The sequence below is a fragment of the Amphiura filiformis genome, chromosome 3, assembly GCF_039555335.1.
Source record: "Amphiura filiformis chromosome 3, Afil_fr2py, whole genome shotgun sequence".
Lineage (NCBI taxonomy): Eukaryota > Metazoa > Echinodermata > Ophiuroidea > Amphilepidida > Amphiuridae > Amphiura > Amphiura filiformis.
This window is the reverse complement of record NC_092630.1, coordinates 16,764,840-16,784,676: the sequence shown is the minus strand read 5'-3', so window position 1 is coordinate 16,784,676 and position 19,837 is coordinate 16,764,840. Positions and strand designations below refer to the sequence as shown.

The window sequence follows — 19,837 nt, the reverse complement described above, 5'->3', positions numbered from 1 at the left end:
ATCTTGACATCACTGAAAAAATCATGAAAATCGAGTAATGCGTTCGAGAGTTTAATGGCGATTTTATTGATATTAATAGATTATTTTTTCGCATCCCCTATACAATCAAGTGCAAATTTGCTGGGACACTTTTATAGTTCAATGACCCTCCCCGCACCCCTTATTCAATGTTGCATACCAAACGCCTCATTTTTGAAATGGCCTATATTTTTGCTCCAACGTTGGTGGGGGAGGGAGGGGATTCGAAATAGGTTGGAAACTATACAAATAAAATATCATATGGTTAACTTCATACGACCAGTTTTATTGAACAGGGGGTGCGAAATATGAACAAGTGTCCCAAGGAAATTTGCACTTGATTGTAGCTGGAGATCATGAGATGTTGCGCGTTACTGTATTAAAAGCGTGAGTGGCAACTTACTGGCAAGCATTGTGCGCTCGACGCAATTTATTATTGCGTACATATTGAGAACTCATGATCGAGAATTTATTATTTTAGCTATAGCTAGTAGTAGTACAAGTACAAGTCAAGAGTTTTTAACTTTTTAAGTTGAAAAAATTTTAAGCTTTACTAAAGTAAAGCCTACCATTGTTTACCTGACCTGGCAAGTTCAAGTTACCAAAAAACAGTTCAAAACATAAACACTCACATTCACCACATGACATGCTCACGGTGAAAAGAATACAGACTTCAAAGTAGTCGGACACAGATTTTGTATATTTTCTTGTACGTCATGAGATTGGTAAGCTTACCACGTCTATCACGTCACGTTCATTTCCGTTGTTTACCAGAAATTACCACGTCTAATGAGTGTTGGTCAACGACCTTTTTAGTTTCAATACCTCTTTCACCGCATCTTTACTTTTCGCTATAAAATACACAATTTCCGGTTGTAGCAATACTTTCAGAGCTGCGTAAGTGTTTAGCTGAGGGCACACTCGTAGTCTATTTTGCAGTCTTATAAATGAATAGGTCATTCAACGTGTATGATTTGGTGAGATTGCCAGACTATGTAAAAGACTAAGTATATAAGCTAGTGTTGATGAATTTAGCGTTGTTTGTGAGAGGTAAGCTTACTGAATAATTTAGTTTTAATGCGTTTTTGCCTTTACTAAAAAGAGAGAAATGTAAAATAAGAGGTATTCACAATAAAGAAGTATTCAAAAAAGATTTTCTGCATAACAGCATTGAGTCAGGTAATGCAAATTTAGACATGAAGCCAACAACTTGAACAAGAGCCATCACACATGACAGTACAGTTCGTCCTAGTTCACCACGTAAACTTGAGTTGTATGGCTCAAAATTCGGACCGCTCGCCATTAAGTTTACTGCTTTCTGTGTTTTGAAATTGTTGACGTTTTAACGATCCCCGATTCCCAGTCGATTATTTTAGCTGTGTCACGTCACATGCATGACGCTGGTGGGTACCAACCAAACTTCAGAAAAAAAAAAACCCGATCGCCGATAAACGATGTGATATGGGACTTACATAGGATTACACAGAGATATTTCTTGCCAAAATTTGACCATTTCTAGGCAAGTTGGCCCTACTTTGTCTGCGTTATGTGAAAAAGGACAGTCTTAAGTAAGTATAAGTGCAACGCTTTTGATGTTTTGATGTTTCGGGAGACTGGGAGGGATCATAATAAAAAATGATGGAGCCTATTCTTGCATGCTTGACTGTGTAATATTCCTTCACCACATTGCCGTACGGTAATAGTCAGTTTGTGAATGAGGACATCGTATAAGTTCCTTGTACTAAGTTTGTCCACTCTGTCTCTGAAGTACAAAGTGACAACGCGAGCGTATACAGCTCGTAAACAGTGCGCATTGCTGCGTCTCTGCTGCAGGTATGCGTACCTTCAAAGTCGGCACAATGTTTGCATCCGCGTCGGTGCTTTGTACTTCAGAGTAGACTGACTATCATGACTATAGAGGTGTGAAGAAAGCTGCTAAAAATAGACCGGGAAATCGCGATAGACATGACACAACAGACAACCATGACATAGGGAGAGTTGGTAACAGTAGACAAGAAGATTACAAAAGATGTGACACACCAAGAGATGAAGAGAATGCTGCTAACAGTAGAAAAGAAGACAAGAGATCTACAAAGAAAGATGATAATGAAGATGGAACACCACTTAGTGCTTCGCCTTCGAGAAGTACCAGGAAGATTACTTGCTACTGTACCAATGCCCAGAGCTTGATGAGTAAGAGGACTGAACTTGAGGCAAAAATATACAATAGCCTAAAAGAGGAGAGCGTGGCCTAGCGGTTAAGGCATAGGACTGTGAATCCAAGGGTCAAGGGTTCGAATCCCAGGTCCGGCTCTTTGTGTCCTTGAGCAAGGCACTTCACTCTACTTGCTTAGTGCTTCGGATGGCACTTTAAGCTGTCGGTCCGCATGTACATGCATATTTTCTCACATTAATGTAGTGTGCACGCTTAAAGAACGCCACAGGCTATTCGAAAAGAGCAGGGGATCATCCCGGTACTGTTGACTGTACTTCAAAATACACTCATCTACTCTAGGTTCCAGAATAAAAATAAGTACAGCTTGTCTGTACATGAAAAGGATATAATACTCATACATATGAGGGAGGCACTTATAAGGAAGAAGAAGAAGAAGAAATAGAGGTACCCACAAACCATCCATGCTTGATCTCGTCTTTTCCAGAGATGAACAGATGGTAAACCAGATTGAACATCTACATGGACTTTTCTGGGAGTACGAAAAAAAGTCGACAATGAGACCAGGTCATATAATTACCCAAAAGGTGACTCTGTTTATCAAGAGCCACTTCAAGAATGTGAATTGGGAAGAGGAGTTTAAAGATAAGACTTGCAACGAAGCATGGAACATCTTCAAAGAAGAGTACTTATAAAACAACCATTCAAGAACATGTCCACTCAAGAAGAAGAAAAGCAAGAAGCCACCATGGTTGAAGTCTGGTGTAAACTGTAAAGCGATCAATTAGGAAAAAGTATAACATGTATCAGCGATACAGAAAGACACAGTAGTACAAAGATTATGAGGCATATATAGAAAGCAGAGTATAACATAACTAAGAAGAAAGTAAGAAGAGCTCAGGTAGATTACGAGAAGAAAATCATGAGAGATTTCAAGAAGAAACCAAAAGCCTTCTACAGCTATGTTCGTGCAAAACAGAAAGTAAAGACAGGGGTCTCCCAATTGGAGAACGACCAGGGTGATCTTACAAAGACTGACAAAGAAACAGCTGATGTTTTGAACAGCTTCTTCCAGAGTGTCTTCACACAAGAACCTGATGGGGAATGACCAACTTTAGCAGACCGCAAGGCTGACATAGCAGAGCTCATTGGAGCAGAATGATTTTACTCTGGAAGATGTAATGAAGAAGCTGGATAAGTTGAAGCAAGATAAGTCACCAGGTATAGACCAATTACTTGCTAATGTCCTCAAAGAATGCAAAGAAGAGATGGCTGTCCCATTGTTCTTGATCTTTAAGAAATCTCTAGAGGGAGGCTGCATCCCAGATGACTGGAAACTGGCAAGAGTTTCACCGATTTTCAAGAAAGGGTCAAAAAATCAGGCCTGCAACGTTAACTACAGACCAGTCAGCCTTACATGTACCAGCGTTCCTTGCAAAATCATGGAGTCGCTACTGAGAGATGCCATTCTTAATCATGTCAACCAACATCACCTGCTCTCAGAAGATCAACATGGGTTCAGAAGTGGAATATCTTGCATGACCAACTTACTCACCACTCTGGAAGACATTGCAGAAAGTTTGGATGAAGGATTCGGAGTAGATGTTATATATCTTGACTACGCAAAGGCCTTCGACACAGTCCCTCATAAACGGCTTATCTCCAAACTTCGAGCATATGGGATTTCTGGCCAGATCTTGGATTGGATCAAGGACTTTCTTCAGAACAGAAAACAACAGGTTAGAGTGAGGAAAGAACTGTCGGACTGGGCTGATGTCATGAGCGGCGTACCGCAAGGATAAGTGTTAGGGCCAATACTCTTCGTATTGTACGTCAATGACTTGCCAGAGGTAGTTACGTCAACAACTAAAATGTTTGCTGACTACACCAAACTGTACAACAGGGTCAAGAAAGATAGCACTGAAGGAAGCGATGCTATACAGGATGATCTCAACCAACTCAAGGACTGGTCAGATACCTGGCTTCTTCGTTTCAATGCATCAAAATGCAAATGCATGCATCTAGGGAACGATAACCCAGAGAGATCCTACGTCCTAGGAGAAGATGAAATTATGGTAGCCAAAGAAGAGAAGGATCTGGGTGTCTACATTACAGATGACAACGCAGTGTACAAAGGCAGCCAACAAGGCCATGACCAGTCTGAGAATCATCAAGAGAACATTCAAGTACATCGATAAAGAGAGTTTCTCCATCCTGTATAAAGCTTATGTCCGTCCACATGTGGAGTATTGTGTCCAGGCATGGAGTCCATACCAAGTTAATGACATCAAGGAAATTGAAAAGATACAAAGAAGAGCTACTAAGCTTGTTCCAAGTTTAAGAGAAAAACCCTACCAGGAAAGGCTTCAGGATCTACATCTCTACCCGTTAGAAGTTCGAAGATTAAGAGGCGACCTGATAGAGGTTTTCAAGATCTTGAATGGACTCGAAGATATCAAACCAGAGGAGCTCTTCACCATGTCACACAATACAGGCACCAGGGGACACAGCTACAAACTCTTCAAGAAGCAGCTGCACAAAGGCCTAAACTTAAGGAAGTTTTTCTTCTCCCAGAGAGTGATTGACACCTGGAATAATCTTCCTGCAGATGTGGTGAATGTCAAGACAACAAACCAATTAAATGGGCAAAATTGACAAGTTTTGGAACAAGAATAGATATGGGGAACTAAAAGGCTTGAACCTATAATTTTAACCCATCAAATCTAAGTGTAAGTGTAAATTTGTCTCAAGATTAAAGTTTCCTTCACATTTCTTTTTCATGCAAAAACACCACTGTGGCACTGACCATCAGTGCACCAAGTACAAGCATGACCAGAGTTTGTTCGGCTTATTTCTAATTAGCGAAAATTATTTGGTTTTGTTATACGTGCTTACCTCAACTGATTGAGTATCAACGCACGGGCTTTAGGTGTACAGTTTGCCTACACGTACGATCCTGGTCGTTGGCGTGTATAGGGGATGAGACCTCACCACTTCTACACGATCACCGATCACCAGCGCGTACCTCGAAGAAATATATTAACTTTAGTACAAGTGCTATAATCTATTCCTGTTAACTTTTGACGAGAATGTATTGCAAATAGGGGTGTAAATTAACAGTTATTTGTCTAACCGTTTAGTGCATTTTATGGCCGGTTAAACGTGAAACGTGTAAACGTAGACACCCCTTATTGAACAAATGTCAATGCAAGCGTGATCTGAAAAGAGGTGGCTTATACATGTAAAGCTATCGGTGGAGATTCGTGTAAGATTTGCTGTGCAATTATTATAGTTATGACTTGTACTAAGCAACGACAGCGTTTTCTGCAGTGGCAAAAAAAGCCTTGTAAGTTGTATTTTGTACAAAATCAGAGTGAACATGCCTGGGCATACAAATGTATGTACGGTACCTTGGGCTATAATAAATTTTAAGAAGTAAGAAATCTTTGAACATTGAAATGTCCCAAAAAAATACAAATTTATTTTAATAATAATGATTACTTTGGAAACAAAATTTAAATAACAAAAACCATGACGTCATTGCACTAGACAATTTCGGCGTGGGAATTTTGAATATCATGTGTTGAGAGCCGGCTGTTTTTATTAGTTTTTATGGTCAATTTGAGTTTGTTTTAAATAAAACCATGTGATTCATGCTTGATAATTATTTTTCTAACATATAAGGCATGTATAATATTGTGATTGCCAGAGACATCCTTTAAGTGATTAATTTTGTTCAAAAAAAGTGTGTTTTTCCTTTTTTTTAAAACAGTATTTGTGCATTTTTGGTGATTTTTAAGGCTGAGTTCACATAGGAGTATACTGTATAGTGTACACGGTATTCACTATACGCTATTCGATCAGTCTTGTATAGGTCAGTTTGCCAATTTTAAAATTTTAATTTTAATTTTACTTCATTAAAGTTTGGCGGAGGCGGGGTTCAAACTCACGGCGGCGGACTGCTTTGGACACGCTATGAACCCAGCGCCTTAGACCACTCGGCCACTTGTCTTGTTGGAATTCATTTGAAACTTATTTGAAGATATAATCGCAACTTCAACATAGGCCTACCATGTGACAAGCAAAGGCAGAAAACGTACTATATTTTGGAATTTTATTTGCCTAAAAACATTTATGTGTATTATTAGCGCTCAATTATTGTTAACTGCGTGTTTTATACAAAAAAATCCAACAATAAACATGATAATTGGGCGCCTATATGGACAATACATTATATCGATTTTGACACATGCTTGTGTCTCAGTACATTTCCATGGTCAGTAAAATACTATAGAGGAAAACCTACCATTTTCTTGTATACACGCTCGATGTTTTGATCAAGTATGTGAATATTCGACATTAGACCCAAAATGTTTTTTCAGGAAATAAAAGATTAGATTACCATAAAAACGAAACAGTAATCTTTGGTTGGGTCTAATGTAATATTCACATAGGATTTTCAACGTTTTTTCTATCCTTATTCTTGCTCAATTAAAAAATATTTTGGCGTATATAAAATTGAAATAAAATTCTCTGCTTCTTAAACGACATCAAATGTGCCACAATTGGGTATCACAAATCGTTATATATGATGTGCAGTTAATATTCATATTTTCTTTTATACAGAGGATGCTTCAGTTTTGACAGGAAAAATATTTTCTTGAAAACCCTCTCACTTTCGGTTATTTTAAAAAGGTAACCACGCTTCCCTAGAATGTGCAATAAATTAGCATTAAAATTTTTCTTATTCTAACAGCAAGCGTTTCTAGAATGTATTATGGCGAAATGTGGTGTAACCCTCGTCTAATCAAATGCTTGTAACTTTACTTCTTGGGGTCACATTGCATTCAGTGAGGTGTCATAATGTGCAGAAGTGCATCTATTAAAAAAATAAATTTACTCACATTATCACATATAGCTTAGTTTTAAAATTAGGACGATAACGCTGCACTATTAAGCTATTCACGTACCTTGCACCATATACCCGGATAGTATACTTCTATGTGAACGCAGCCTAATGCAATCTAAATTCACTTCACAAACTATGCGCGCTGAAGCCTGCATCTCTTCTCTATTGGGTTTGGCATATGGTCATTTTCACAGTAAAGGGTGTAACTTTTGATTTTTAGGGTCAAAATTTCAAACCACTTAAATATGTTTCTGTTTACTGAAATCATGCATAGAAGCAACTTAAATTCCAGTAAAATAATGTTTCAAGGCTTAAACCTTTTGATTTCTAATAAAAAATTGACATTTGCATAACATTTTGGTTAAAATCTACGAAAAAATGTATTTTACATAACCTCAGAAAATTATGACATGAAAGCTGGAATACATGTGAAATCCCATTCCAAAGTAAGTCAACAGATATAAGTTAAATTTTATACCATGTTTTGCTATGTTTGTAATTGCAGTTTTGAAAATTTTTAACATCAAGTGTCATTTACAATGGAAATTTCCAAACCTTAAACATATTTTTTAAGTTTTAATTGGGTTCCTAAAATAATTTGAATGTCTAACTTCATGTACAAATACTACTTGATGAAAGGAACCTCCCAGCCAAGTTTCACAGAAATTGGAGTTATTTTTTAGAATTGGCAATTCAAGCGATTTGTGTTTCGGAGGCTTCAGTTAACAACACAGGTGATCATAAAAGTAAAATATTTGGCTAACTACTACAAGTTGACATAAAAAATAGGTAAAAAATATCACAATTACCAATTTTCATGCTTTGCTTCTAAGTATTGAATTTCAGTTGTGACAAAAATTAAATTATCACAGCAAGTCATTTTTTTGGTTTCGGAGGCTTCATGTTAACAATTGTTAAACATTGCAGAAGTAGTTTTTTTGAAAACAACAGTGTTGGGATCATCTAAGCTGTTATTTTCTTGTGTGTATCGAATCAATGATTCTATGCAGCAGATATTGTAGATTTATCACATGTTAATTTTTTCACCCATTTGTTAAGTATGGTGTTTTTTGCATGTGAAGCCTCCGAAACAGGCTTTTGTGGGTATCAGTATATTTTTCAAACATCAACCATAATGTCAAATTTTTTTTTAATTTATGACATTCTGCACATATCAAGTAATAATTACAATGCAGATATCAGTATGAAACACACCAATTTAGATATGCATAGATGATAATTAATCTTATTGTTGTTTCGGAGGCTTCATCTGTTTCGGAGGCTTCAATTGTTAACGGAAAGTTTGTATTGGGTCCCATTTTCAAACGGTGATATATCTCCATGATTTAAAAACATGTGACTTGAGGATCTACTTTGCTACATTTTGATAAATAGATTGGATGAGCTCTTTTATTTATATTTGCACAAGCATGCTGAACAGTTTGTTTCGGAGGCTTCAAAAAAGTTAACGGAAAAACGGCTCTTTGAAGTCAAGATTTTATAAAAATTTTAAAAGCTTGCAAATCGACTAATTTTTGTTACCCATTTCAAGTTAAGATAACAACTGTTATGAATCAAGAAGAAGTGAAGAAATAACCAAGAATTATGAACCAAAGCTACACCCACAAAGTTTGTTAACAATTGTTAACGGAAAATGAAGCCTCCGAAACGACAAATATTTAATTTCGTTTCTCAAAAATACAGGGCTGTTCACAATTAAATCTAATGTGGCAGTCTTTACTTAACATATTACCGTACTTTCATGCTAAGAAAAATTATCCATGAACTAAGTGAAGAAAACACAGGGTTTTACAAAAATGTTACTGTTTTTTATAGTTTTTCAAAGTGGCAATATTAAGTACATTTAAGCCTGCTAAAACTGAACGCAGTAACTCCCAAAGCTGATTATGCTACCCAAGGTAGCTGCTAACTAGATGACTTATGTGGCCAAAAATCATGGAATTCTGTGGCTTTATTAGAACACTACGGATTAAAATGTTACACCCTTTACCGTGAAAATGACCATATAGAAGACTGTTTAATTCCACATTGCGACTAATAATGAAACTTTGAAGATAATGAATAATGAAAAAGTATGGTATTTGTTTTCTGAAAATATGTGATAGGAAACTCATAATCAAGTAAAGTACAAAGGGCCTAAATTGTTATTATAATTTAATTATTATACTGATCCTTTTTTTCCCCACAGAAAATTAATTGCATATTGTATATTAGTGATAGACAGTCATGGAAAGCACGGATCAATCTGGTGACGGCACTCAAGTACTCAACATATCAGCCGGTGATTACAGCCTCTATCAGCCAGATGACGGTAGGTTGGATTTTGTTGGCCTCTTTCAGGTTCACCGACATCAGAAAACTATTTGTTAGAATTGCCTTTCCAAAACAAATTTATCTATGTATGAGGGAATCGAGGCAAAACAAATTTGATTCAATGTTCATGTACATTTGTACAAAGTTAAAAAATGAATAGGGCTATTATTACTCTCTTCTGAGCTGACTGACACCATCTGGTGCCAATGACTCAGAATAACCCAACAGGCAACAGCGCCCCCACATGTCAGGTATTGGGGCTGATGACGTCCAAGAGTAAACTGGATGAAATCATGAAAGCTTCCTCTCGCTGTAAGCAATCATATGTTGTGAGAAATAAGTATCATAAAACAGGGATTATTATTTTAGAAATGAGGGAATGATCGTTTATACCCGAACCAGCTCCGTTCATACATACCAGAACAGTCTTTATCAAAATGATAACAAAATCACATAACTTTTGATAAACAATAAATTATGTGGTCAAAACTTGAGCAGACTACCATACTGGATGTGTTTTTGTTTTCCATGATTCAGGTACTGATGACCCTTTAGCAACGGTTGGAGATGATGACGGAGCAACAGGAGGGGAGGATAAGGGTTCCATGTCACCACTGAGGGAACAAGATAGATTCCTGCCTATAGCAAATGTAGCAAGAATTATGAAAAATTCCATTCCTAAAAATGGAAAGGTAAGTTGATTTCAACAAGAATTATGTATTTTTGTAGATTTACACTATTTTTTTTAAATGGAAAGTGTAAAAATGAGTGGTCATTTGTCTTGAAAATTTGAGGGTACAGAAAAAGTAAAAAAAAAAGAAAAATATTTGAAAATCTAGGGTCGCAATTTTTTTTTTCAGATGTAATTCATACTGCATAAGTGTTATATATTCCTAAAACGAACCTGACAAACCATATAATTCATCCTTCACCATCAAATTTTTGGGGAGGGGAAATTTCATTTTTCAATATCGTCTGGTGAAATTATTTTTAAGCTGGTGACAAACTGTGACTTTGACAAATGGTTTCATGGCCCTGACCAGTGCTCGAGCAAAAGATATTGGTATTTGAGATCACTGTCCATAAATGGGTAGGCTATTTCGGATGGTAGAGCACTTGTCATGCAAACCAGACATCACCAGTTCGAATCCCACTTCAACCAAACTTTCTTTGCTCCTCTTCTTCCTCATTCAAAGAACCTCCTTCATCCCTACAAAACAAAAGCAGTATTGAATGCTATTTTCTTATTACCTTCATTATTCTTTCTTTACAGATTTCCAAAGAGGCTAAGGAATGTGTCCAAGAATGTATCTCAGAATTCATTAGTTTCATCACAAGCGAGTATCCTTTTTCATTTGTAAAAATTATGTACATACAGATGTGATTTATATCTGTGTGAGTGCCATGAGTATGTCAGGGGTATGATTCGTCCTGATTACAGTATTTTTGTGGCCCGTTTTGGGGTATTTTAGCCCAATTTCATGCTGATTTCATACCTGCCAACTACTCCGATTTTTGCGGAGTTACTCCGATTTCCCCAGTTTTAAACCCCCGAAAATCGGAGTACTCCGATTTTCTGGAAAAATTTTTTTAAAAATTTTAAAAATGTTTAATTTTTTTTTTTTGTTTTTATAATTTTTTGTGTATTTCTTTTCCAAAGTTTTCGGCGACTTTGGAAAACCACTGGACCTATTCTGAAGTGCTAGGATCATTCACAGTTAATTTGAAAACAATTGGAAAAAATTACAAAAAATTACAGTTTGTTATCCTTAATATGCAAACCACTAATGTTTACCTCTTCATCTAGCACATATTATAAATGCATTGGAAAACCAATGCATGTATAATAATGTGATAGATGAAGAGGTAAACATTAGTTAGTGGTTTCCATTATAACAAACGTTCGCCATGTACTCTGTTTTCTAGGTTTTCAATGTTGGCAGGTATGTGATTTACAGGATTTTTTACTACTTTGAGGATATTTCACAAGCTATGAATCACACTCTGGTATGTAGAGTATGTCTTGAAAGCCATGCAGATTTTATATAGGACTGATTGTAAAATGATATTAATATTGTATGTGCAGATTAAACGAGCGGCGAGTGCAAATACATTTCTCTGATCGGCATTAGACTTGATTTTATCATGTCAGTTCATAAAAATAATAATAATAATATTGAATGGCTTATATTTTCGTGTGATACAAGAATATAATGCACTCGGTAGCAAAATATTCTTGTATCACACTCAAAGCCATTCAATATTATATAAATATCACCTCACACCCAGTTGAATACTAATGGTTTTGGTCACATTGTTGGTGTAAAATTTGAGTTTGTGGTTGACTAGAAAGTATTTCTTGCATACCATAATTGTATTGTCTCTAATTAAAGCCCTGCTCAAGGGGGCATTAATTAAAGGTCCTTTTTACAACAATGATTCCCAGTAAAAACATCGCCAGTACCACCTGACAGTGCTGCAGTGCTCCACAAAAATGGTTAGAAAATGCAGGTACTGGATGGTATTTTGACAGCATTTATGGAACAGTTTGGTTGAAAAAATGGTGGGGGTGTTTATTAGAGGGGGGCTGAAATTAGAGAGAATATGGTATATGCTTATTTTCCAAATTACCCTGTTCTCAATATCTTGACTTTAACAAGTCTGATTGCAATGTACTATTTCCTAGTGAGTTGTTCTATTTTCCTGAATTGAGTTTGCAAACACAGAGCAAGTGAAAGGTGTCATCAGGAGAAACGAAAGACCATCAACGGAGAAGACATTTTATTTGCTATGTCAACGCTAGGGTTTGACAACTATGTTGAACCACTGAAATTATACCTACAGAAATACAGGGAGGTAAGTGGCTAACATTTTTACTTGCACTGCTGTACTCTAAAGAAGTACTATACCCCTTCCCTGCGCATCCAAGATGGCTGCCATGCATGAGTGGCCATCTTGGATATGCAGTAAAGGAGAATTTAAAATGGTGTATAAGGAATGAGGAATAAATCATATGAAATGTTTATGAAGTAATTGTAGTATATAATATGTCTTCCCTCACAAGCATATCCAAGATGGCCACCATGGGCTTGTGCCATCCATTGATTTTTTATAAATCCCATAATTCATTGGTTAGACCCCAGATGTCATCATTTGACATAACGCTGATGCTCACATCTTTTAGCAAACATCGCTACTGCGCATTGCAAGTCGGCGATGACATCTAGGGTCTAACACAAGTAATTATGGGATTTACCGAAAAGGTCAATCGGCATATTCATGCGCCAAGAACAAGGAGTGGGATTTTTCTGTTGCTGCATTTATGTGCCGTTACTGAAGGAAGTATTAAGTGAAAACACTTGGAATTCATAGCCTTGAAACAAAATTTGAAGAAAAAAAGAAAACAGGAAACAACATTTCCTAATATTAGGATAGGATATGATAGGAAGCTTTATTTCACCACGGAGGCCCAAATCAACAAAGTTGTTCTTCTTGGGGCCATAGTCGGATATTAATGATTTATAAGCTAATGTTGCACCTAGGTTTCATTATCATTGAGGTATAGGACTTTTTATTTTTTTCGGAGAAGAGCAGGTAGGGCAACTACTTGATTATATTTCTACATGTTCATACTACATACTCTGAAAATTTTAGAAAATTCATTTAGTCCGCTTTGTTTTAAATCACATTTTGTTCCTAAAATGGGGTTATAAGCGCCTCAACGGGCACTCTCTCCATAGGGCTACATGTAAAGACCAGTTAGAGACAAATGGCCCTAAAATAAAACGGACTCGTGATAATTTCCTCAAATTTTGCATATGATGTAGATTTAACATCTGGAATGTAATGCAAGTGATGTCGTTGCTGCTCTTCTAAATTCATTTTTAAAATGTCCGCCCCAGACCAAGGTGGTTGTCACATGTGCCTACTATTTCATGCATTTTACGCATTTTATTTCTGCAGTCAATGAAAGGAGACAAAGTATTGCCAACTGGTGTTTCCAGAGATGGTCTAGAAGATTTAACAGACGATTTTGGTGAGTACTGTTTTGATGAGGGTACTGTGACACCGCAGGCATCAAGTAGTGTTATGATGGTTGCAGGTTCAAACCCCAGTGATGTCATTGTGTTGTACACTTAGACAAAGCATTTTCTATTGTCTAGGTGTAACAATGGGTACCATTATATAGAGCTGGAGGAGAGATAAAACCCTCTTGTTGTGGTATACAGGGGAGTCTGGCCCAAGCGGCATGGGGAAAAGAGATGGGCACTTCAGCCTGTGACTAGCATTGCCTATAATTATTGCAGGACTTCCCAACCTATATACATCATAACCAAAATGCAGGTCGTGAGCGCTTCTTCAAAGGTCATGACCTTGACTGTAAAGGGAAAAAAGTAAAGTTACCTTCCTGATTTGCACCTTTCGTTTGGTCTGTTTTTGGTGAAAATTAACCTCATTTCGGCCAATTTAACAATAAAACTGAATTTCTTGTCTTTGCGCACAGTTGTCCCAATAGTAACTTTGGTAGTAGGTCATTGGGACAATTTTGCAACCTTGCCTTCTTTTGAAATTTTGCCCGGTATACTAATGTAAGTAATAACATTTGAATTATCAGATTATGTCGTGAGTCGGGCCATATTTTCTCATGAAATTTGGGTCATTTAGAAGTCAACTCTTTCCTATCTAGCAAATACGGAACTTACACATCGCGTAATAACTATAGAAAAATTATCAAATTTGTGTACATTGTGGAACATACTCTTTGCGTGGCTGTGCGTAGTAAGCAGTTGTACGCAGATAGCCTCGCTAATATACGCGTAGAGTAGCGTTGTACGCGCGTGTAGTTAGCGTGATTAGTCGCGGAGGAACAAGCGTAGGTGAATGTTCCACGATGTACACAAATTTAATATTTTTTCTATAATCTACTTGTTATATAATCTCTTGGTGTTGCTTATCTCTTTGCTCTATATTTTTTTCCAACAGGCTCATCACCCACAATGGCACCCACATTATTGACAACTGAATCAGGACAAATATTAACTTACACAACACAGGTAAGATATGAAAGCATAAACGGTTAGCTACCACGCCTGCCTGTCATTTTGGACAGGCAGTCTGAACAGAGATGTAAGACTTCCGAAATTTCCGAATTCGAAATGGCGCAAAAAAAAAAAAAAATCCGAATTTTTTTTTTTTTTTCCAATTTTCGGAATTGGATGATGATAATTTGTCATAAAAAGTGCAAAAAAAAATTTCGGCTACTTGCCTTCGGCTCACATGATTTTCAGGAAGTGGATCACTACCTCACTTAACATCCCTGTCTGAATTCTGGTGCTGGGTTACCAAAGGAGATTATTTGATAATATGCTTACAAGCTTTGCCCTGGTCTACTTTACCAGAAAAGTTCAATGGTACCAATGAGTTGATAAATGTCAAACAAAGCTGTTGTTTACATCAAATGTTTTGCAGGTAAATATATTCACATATATAGTATCATTGCTACTTGCACACAACTGTTTGGAGACAAGTTATAAAACTTTCCAAGTGCAAATTTCGTACTCCACTATGACTTGATCCCAGGTGATACTTGTACCCAGGGTACCCTCCGTAAATTACATAGGGTACTCCGGCACAAAATTACCCAAAAATCCCAGTCTTACTGTCACGTCTGATATCCCACTTGGCCGATTCCGCTCGCTAGTGGACAGGGGAGATTAGTGGATGTGAAAGACAACCAAGAATTGAACAGGTCACCTGTCTCAATAAAGCTCTCCAAAAATGACAAGAGTTGTACATTGTGTTTCAGACAGATAATAGTAGATATTCATTGCTAAGGCGACGAAAAAAAGAAACCTTTTTCTACGGAGAGGACGGACCTTTCAAGTAGGGTCGGGCGGTCGGGCCCATAGAACAGGGGTTTCTTTTTTCGTCGCCTAATAGATATGTGTCTGTTATTTGCTTTGTGTATAATTGCCTGTGAGGCAACAAAAGTATGTCTCAAAGCTGCTGTGCACATTTTTTTTCGGGTGCCCTTTTGTCATTGAGTTTGAGTCGGGGGAGTGGGGGAGAAAAGGATTTCAAAATCTTCGCAAGTTTCGTCTTTGTGCCGCTGAGTCATGTAGATGCTTTATAAATTCCTAATTTGCACCTGTTCTCATGCACCTCAGTGTTACATAGCATGCATTGTGTGAACATTATGCACATCACAGGCAGGTAATCATACATACAACAGCTAATGGACATACGTCTTTGTGCCGCTGAGTCATGTAAATGCTTTTTAGATGCCTAATTTGCATAATTAATAAGAGGTTTTCTTTCTTTTCATCTTTCCAGCAGGTACACAACTTAACACAAGGCCAGTTTTTAACATGATGATGATGTGGTCTACTGTTATTCCGAGTACCATTTGCTGCAACAACCCTATCCGGTGTCCTGAACTTTTTAAGTACATTTGATGTACTAATTTACAATGATATTGAAGACATAGTCTTTGTAATGGATGATATTAACATTGTATAAAAAATGCACAGAGTAGTTTTACTAGAGAATGGAATATATGTGTCTGTAGATTTGTTACTGTAGCTTTCATCAAAGATGATGTGGACGTGTATGCCTCCATGATCAATGTGCAGCATGCATACACTTGACTATAATCAGAGACTGAATAAAAAAGACTAGTTTATGTCTGACATCATCTCTCAATCAAACTCAGAAATGGTGTGTTTACGATTTGTCATGATGATCAAAATTTCTTAGCACAGCAGATCACTGCCCTATGATTATTTTTTTTTCACTTTCATACATGCAAACTGTCTGTGTTAGGTGTTAATAAAAGAAGACCCCATGTTAACAATGCCTAGAAAAGTTGCTTTTTTTTTAAGTACCATATTTTTGTCATTTTCTGCAATTCCTTTTCTCTGACCAACACCAGATGAATCAACCTTCCTTTTACGTGCTACAAACCAATCAAGGGGGAGTTTGATTGACAGCGGCGTCAGACTCAAACTAGTCTTTTTAATTCAGTCTCAGAGTATAACACTGTTTATGAATGAAACAAATACTCTTCATCAACAAGTAAATCCTACATGGAAGGAGATGTCAAAGAAAGGTGCTTCTCTGGCTTATAGATAAACAACACTTATGTGCAGGATCTATATTCTAGAAATTAAATGAAAATTCTACTTTGTTGGAATATTTAGATGTATATCAAAGATTGGCTTTGCTTCTAGGAATTTTCACACAGAAAAAAATGATATTTTTATATTGAACCTATAAAATGTAAACAGGTAAATTAATTCCTACTTTTTGCACTGCCCTTGTAAGGATGACATCACAGGTTATCTTGGCCTTGCATTCAGTTCAACCCCTTTTCAGGCCTGAAAATTCTCTGTGTTTCTACAGAGTTCCATGTTTTTAATTAAAAAAACCACCAGGGAGCCTTTAGCGGCCCGGACTCCCAAGCTGTAATCTGCGACAGCTCTGCTTGCTACACTTTGCATTGCCATCATTTTTCAGTGTTTTTTCTTTCATGACCAGTTTTCAGACCTGCCTCTTATATCTACAACTCCAAAGCGTTCACTTGCACATGAAGAGGTATTTATTGCAAATTGTGTTCTTTTTGTCATTTATAAGTTTCCACAGATGGGTCACTTGTAGGTCCTGTTAAGTGTTGCTAGTGCAAGAATGCAATTCCAAATAAGAATTCCACTCCTGGGGTACATATGAAGTGTACAATTGTGTGTTCATACACTCCTATAACAGCCAATCAGAATACGATTGAAAATATGCAGAGTGTATTGATAATGTATAGTTTCACTCACCTGCATTCCGCATACAATACAGTATACACGCTGCTTTCAAACGTGTATGTGTTGTGTAGGACTGATTGATTTTAAGTGGAGTGGATGAATTTATTAAAATTTGCTTGTATTTTCTGATATTTTAGTGAATATTTTGTTATAAAAATAGTTGTGTATAAAATTGATTTTAAACTGCATATTACTTTTTATGAAAATGAAAATAATGCACTTGCACTGAATTGTGATACTTGTCCAATGCATCCCAGCAAGCATGAATTTTTTGTCCAATTTCTCTCGCAACAAGTAATATGCAGTTTTTGAGTTAATAACTTATTCCCAATAGATTGGGATAGAAAATTTACAAATATAATATAGGTCGCTTCTTGTTTGATTGCTTCAAATAATTTTGGTTAACTTTTCAATCAATTGGGTTATTTTAATTGGGTAAATCCATGCACCCCTATGGAAGACATGACCTTAATCTCCCACAGAGGGAGTGTAAATTTCAAATGGGGTTACCTGAATGAGTGACTCCATTTGAAATCTTCACTCCCAGTGTGGGAGATTAAGGTCATGTCTTCCAATGGGTGTGTATGGATTTCAGTTGAAATATCCCAATTTACTGTGTATTAGTGGTGTAGCCATGATTTTTACTGGGAGAGCAGACAAGGAGATTTGCAAGGGGTACAATTTGACTAAAATGGGCAGCCCCCCCCCCTCCCCCCAATTGGCTATACCAAATTGCCACAACTTTGTGTCAATGAAATTTTAGTAGATACGTTCTTACATAGTGTTTAGATATTGGGGAAAAAAGTTAAATTTTCTCATTTTTTTTTTTTTTGTTATTCAGAGGATTCTACAATGTACACATGGTGGTGTCCTTCCTTGTACAAATATTGGGCAAAATTCATACACCCCATAATTTCTCACCCAGGGTGCAAATATCAAATGGAGTTGCCCATTTAGGTAACCCCATTTGAAATTTACACTCCCTTTGTGAGAGATTAAGCTCATGTCTTCCATAGGGGGTGTTTGGATACCCCCCCTTTCCCCATAAACTTGCCAAATGCATGTGTGTATCATCTGGAAAGAGTGCATGAGCGCTACTATTTAAAAACCAAATAGCACCTCACCAAATCATCAACTCTGCACATATGGGACAGCTAAATGTTCATAGAAAGAAAATGTTGTTGACATTTATTTCTAAAAAGGCTCAAACTACCACTATTCCAAATTTTATTGTTCTTGTTTGTGTTTTGTGTGCTATGAGGTATATTGCTGATAGCGAGTGATAGGCAAAAATGATGCATGCTGAGAATGAAAAGGGCTCAAATTCACTGTCACGAGGAATGAATTTGATAGCTTTTGAGCCCTTTTCATTTCCAGCATTCATCATGTTTGCCTAACAATTGCTATCAGCAATATACCTTATTGGATGTTGTTACAGTGTGCAGCAAAAATTGGCAAAACATACAGGCTGTATCAAAATGATTATTTTCCAGCTGTTTTCAGTTGTCATGATTTGCTCAAAATGACTCGTGTGTCAAGAACAATCATTTTTGATACAGCCTGTATGCTTCCCAGGATCCCTACAAGAAGTCAGTTTGACCGAAATTCCTTCCCATAATACAATATGCGGTTTCTAAAAGTGCGCCCTTTAGCAACCCATACATGTTATCAGCAAAGTGTACAGTATGTGTTTCCGTGCAGTGTACGCTACAGGTTGGTCTCGGATATGCATTGACAGTGTAATTTTGGTCAAACTGGCATCTGGTAGAGAAAACCGTGATTTATGTATAGGATATTGCACTTGGATGTGATCATGGTGGCGCAATTGATCATTATAAATAATTACCATACAGGTCAATTTGGCTATTCCAGTTGAAATCCATACACCCCCTGTGGAAGACATAACCTTAAGTCTACCATACAGGGGTGTAGATTTTAAATGGATTTGCCCATTCTAGTAACCCCATTTGAAATCTACACTCTCTGTGTGGGAGATTAAGGTCATATCTTCCATAGGGGATGTATGGATTTCAATTTCAGCATAGCTGGGTAGTTTTATGGGGGGGGGGGGGTATTATTTCAAGACACATAAACATCTTGTGGTGGTGTCATTTCTCACATTCCACCTATCCAAAACACTGCTGTAGATGTTCAAAATATATTCACTAATTTTTATTGTCTCATGATTTTATGTTTCAGAAAGCATAAAAATGTGTCTGCTACACAGTATTAGATATAGTAGTAGCGGAGGTTTAATGAAGATTATAATTTCAGGAAAAGTATTTTCAACAAATGTTATTGACATTATCTCAATTGTAATAGGATGATGCGTGAAAATATCAGTTTTCTCAAATATCTAAAAAATGTGCTAAAATTGGTCCACAAAACTGAGTATATGGGCAGCAGAAAAGGCAATCCACCACCAATATGTTAGGCATTTACAATATTGGGTCATTAGATAATAACAGGAAAATATAAACGAAACTTTAGAATTTTATCGCTATTCATTGATTTCTAATATATTCCTTCACTAATAACTAATAATTACCATTTCTTTTTTCTTACAAAAGACCCAAAATTATAATAAATTCCATG

General features: G+C 36.8%; 1 protein-coding gene across 2 annotated transcripts; it reads left to right on the top strand.

The window, feature by feature from the left end:
• The first annotated feature begins 962 nt into the window (after positions 1-962).
• LOC140148127 (nuclear transcription factor Y subunit beta-like) lies at positions 963-18,819 on the top strand. Of its 2 annotated transcripts, none has more exons than XM_072169983.1 (8): positions 963-1,068; positions 9,310-9,432; positions 9,972-10,126; positions 10,708-10,775; positions 12,161-12,290; positions 13,398-13,470; positions 14,418-14,488; positions 15,771-18,819. In XM_072169983.1, the coding sequence occupies exons 2-8, from the start codon at positions 9,348-9,350 to the stop codon at positions 15,804-15,806; spliced, it is 618 nt and encodes a 205-aa protein (XP_072026084.1). In that variant the 5' UTR covers positions 963-1,068; positions 9,310-9,347; the 3' UTR covers positions 15,807-18,819. The 2 variants fall into 2 exon arrangements, with proteins under 2 accessions (XP_072026084.1, XP_072026083.1); XM_072169982.1 differs by having other exon boundaries at positions 15,768-18,819.
• Positions 18,820-19,837: the final 1,018 nt, after the last annotated feature.

What these genes read in the sequence shown, in the direction of transcription:
- LOC140148127 (XM_072169982.1), top strand. Translation starts at nt 9,348, where the DNA reads ATGGAAAGCACGGATCAATCTGGTGACGGCACTCAAGTACTCAACATA. An exon ending in ACCTACAGAAATACAGGGAG is followed by an intron (nt 12,291 to 13,397) that starts GTAAGTGGCTAA and finishes TTATTTCTGCAG; the next exon opens with TCAATGAAAGGAGACAAAGT. An exon ending in AGATTTAACAGACGATTTTG is followed by an intron (nt 13,471 to 14,417) that starts GTGAGTACTGTT and finishes TTTTTCCAACAG; the next exon opens with GCTCATCACCCACAATGGCA.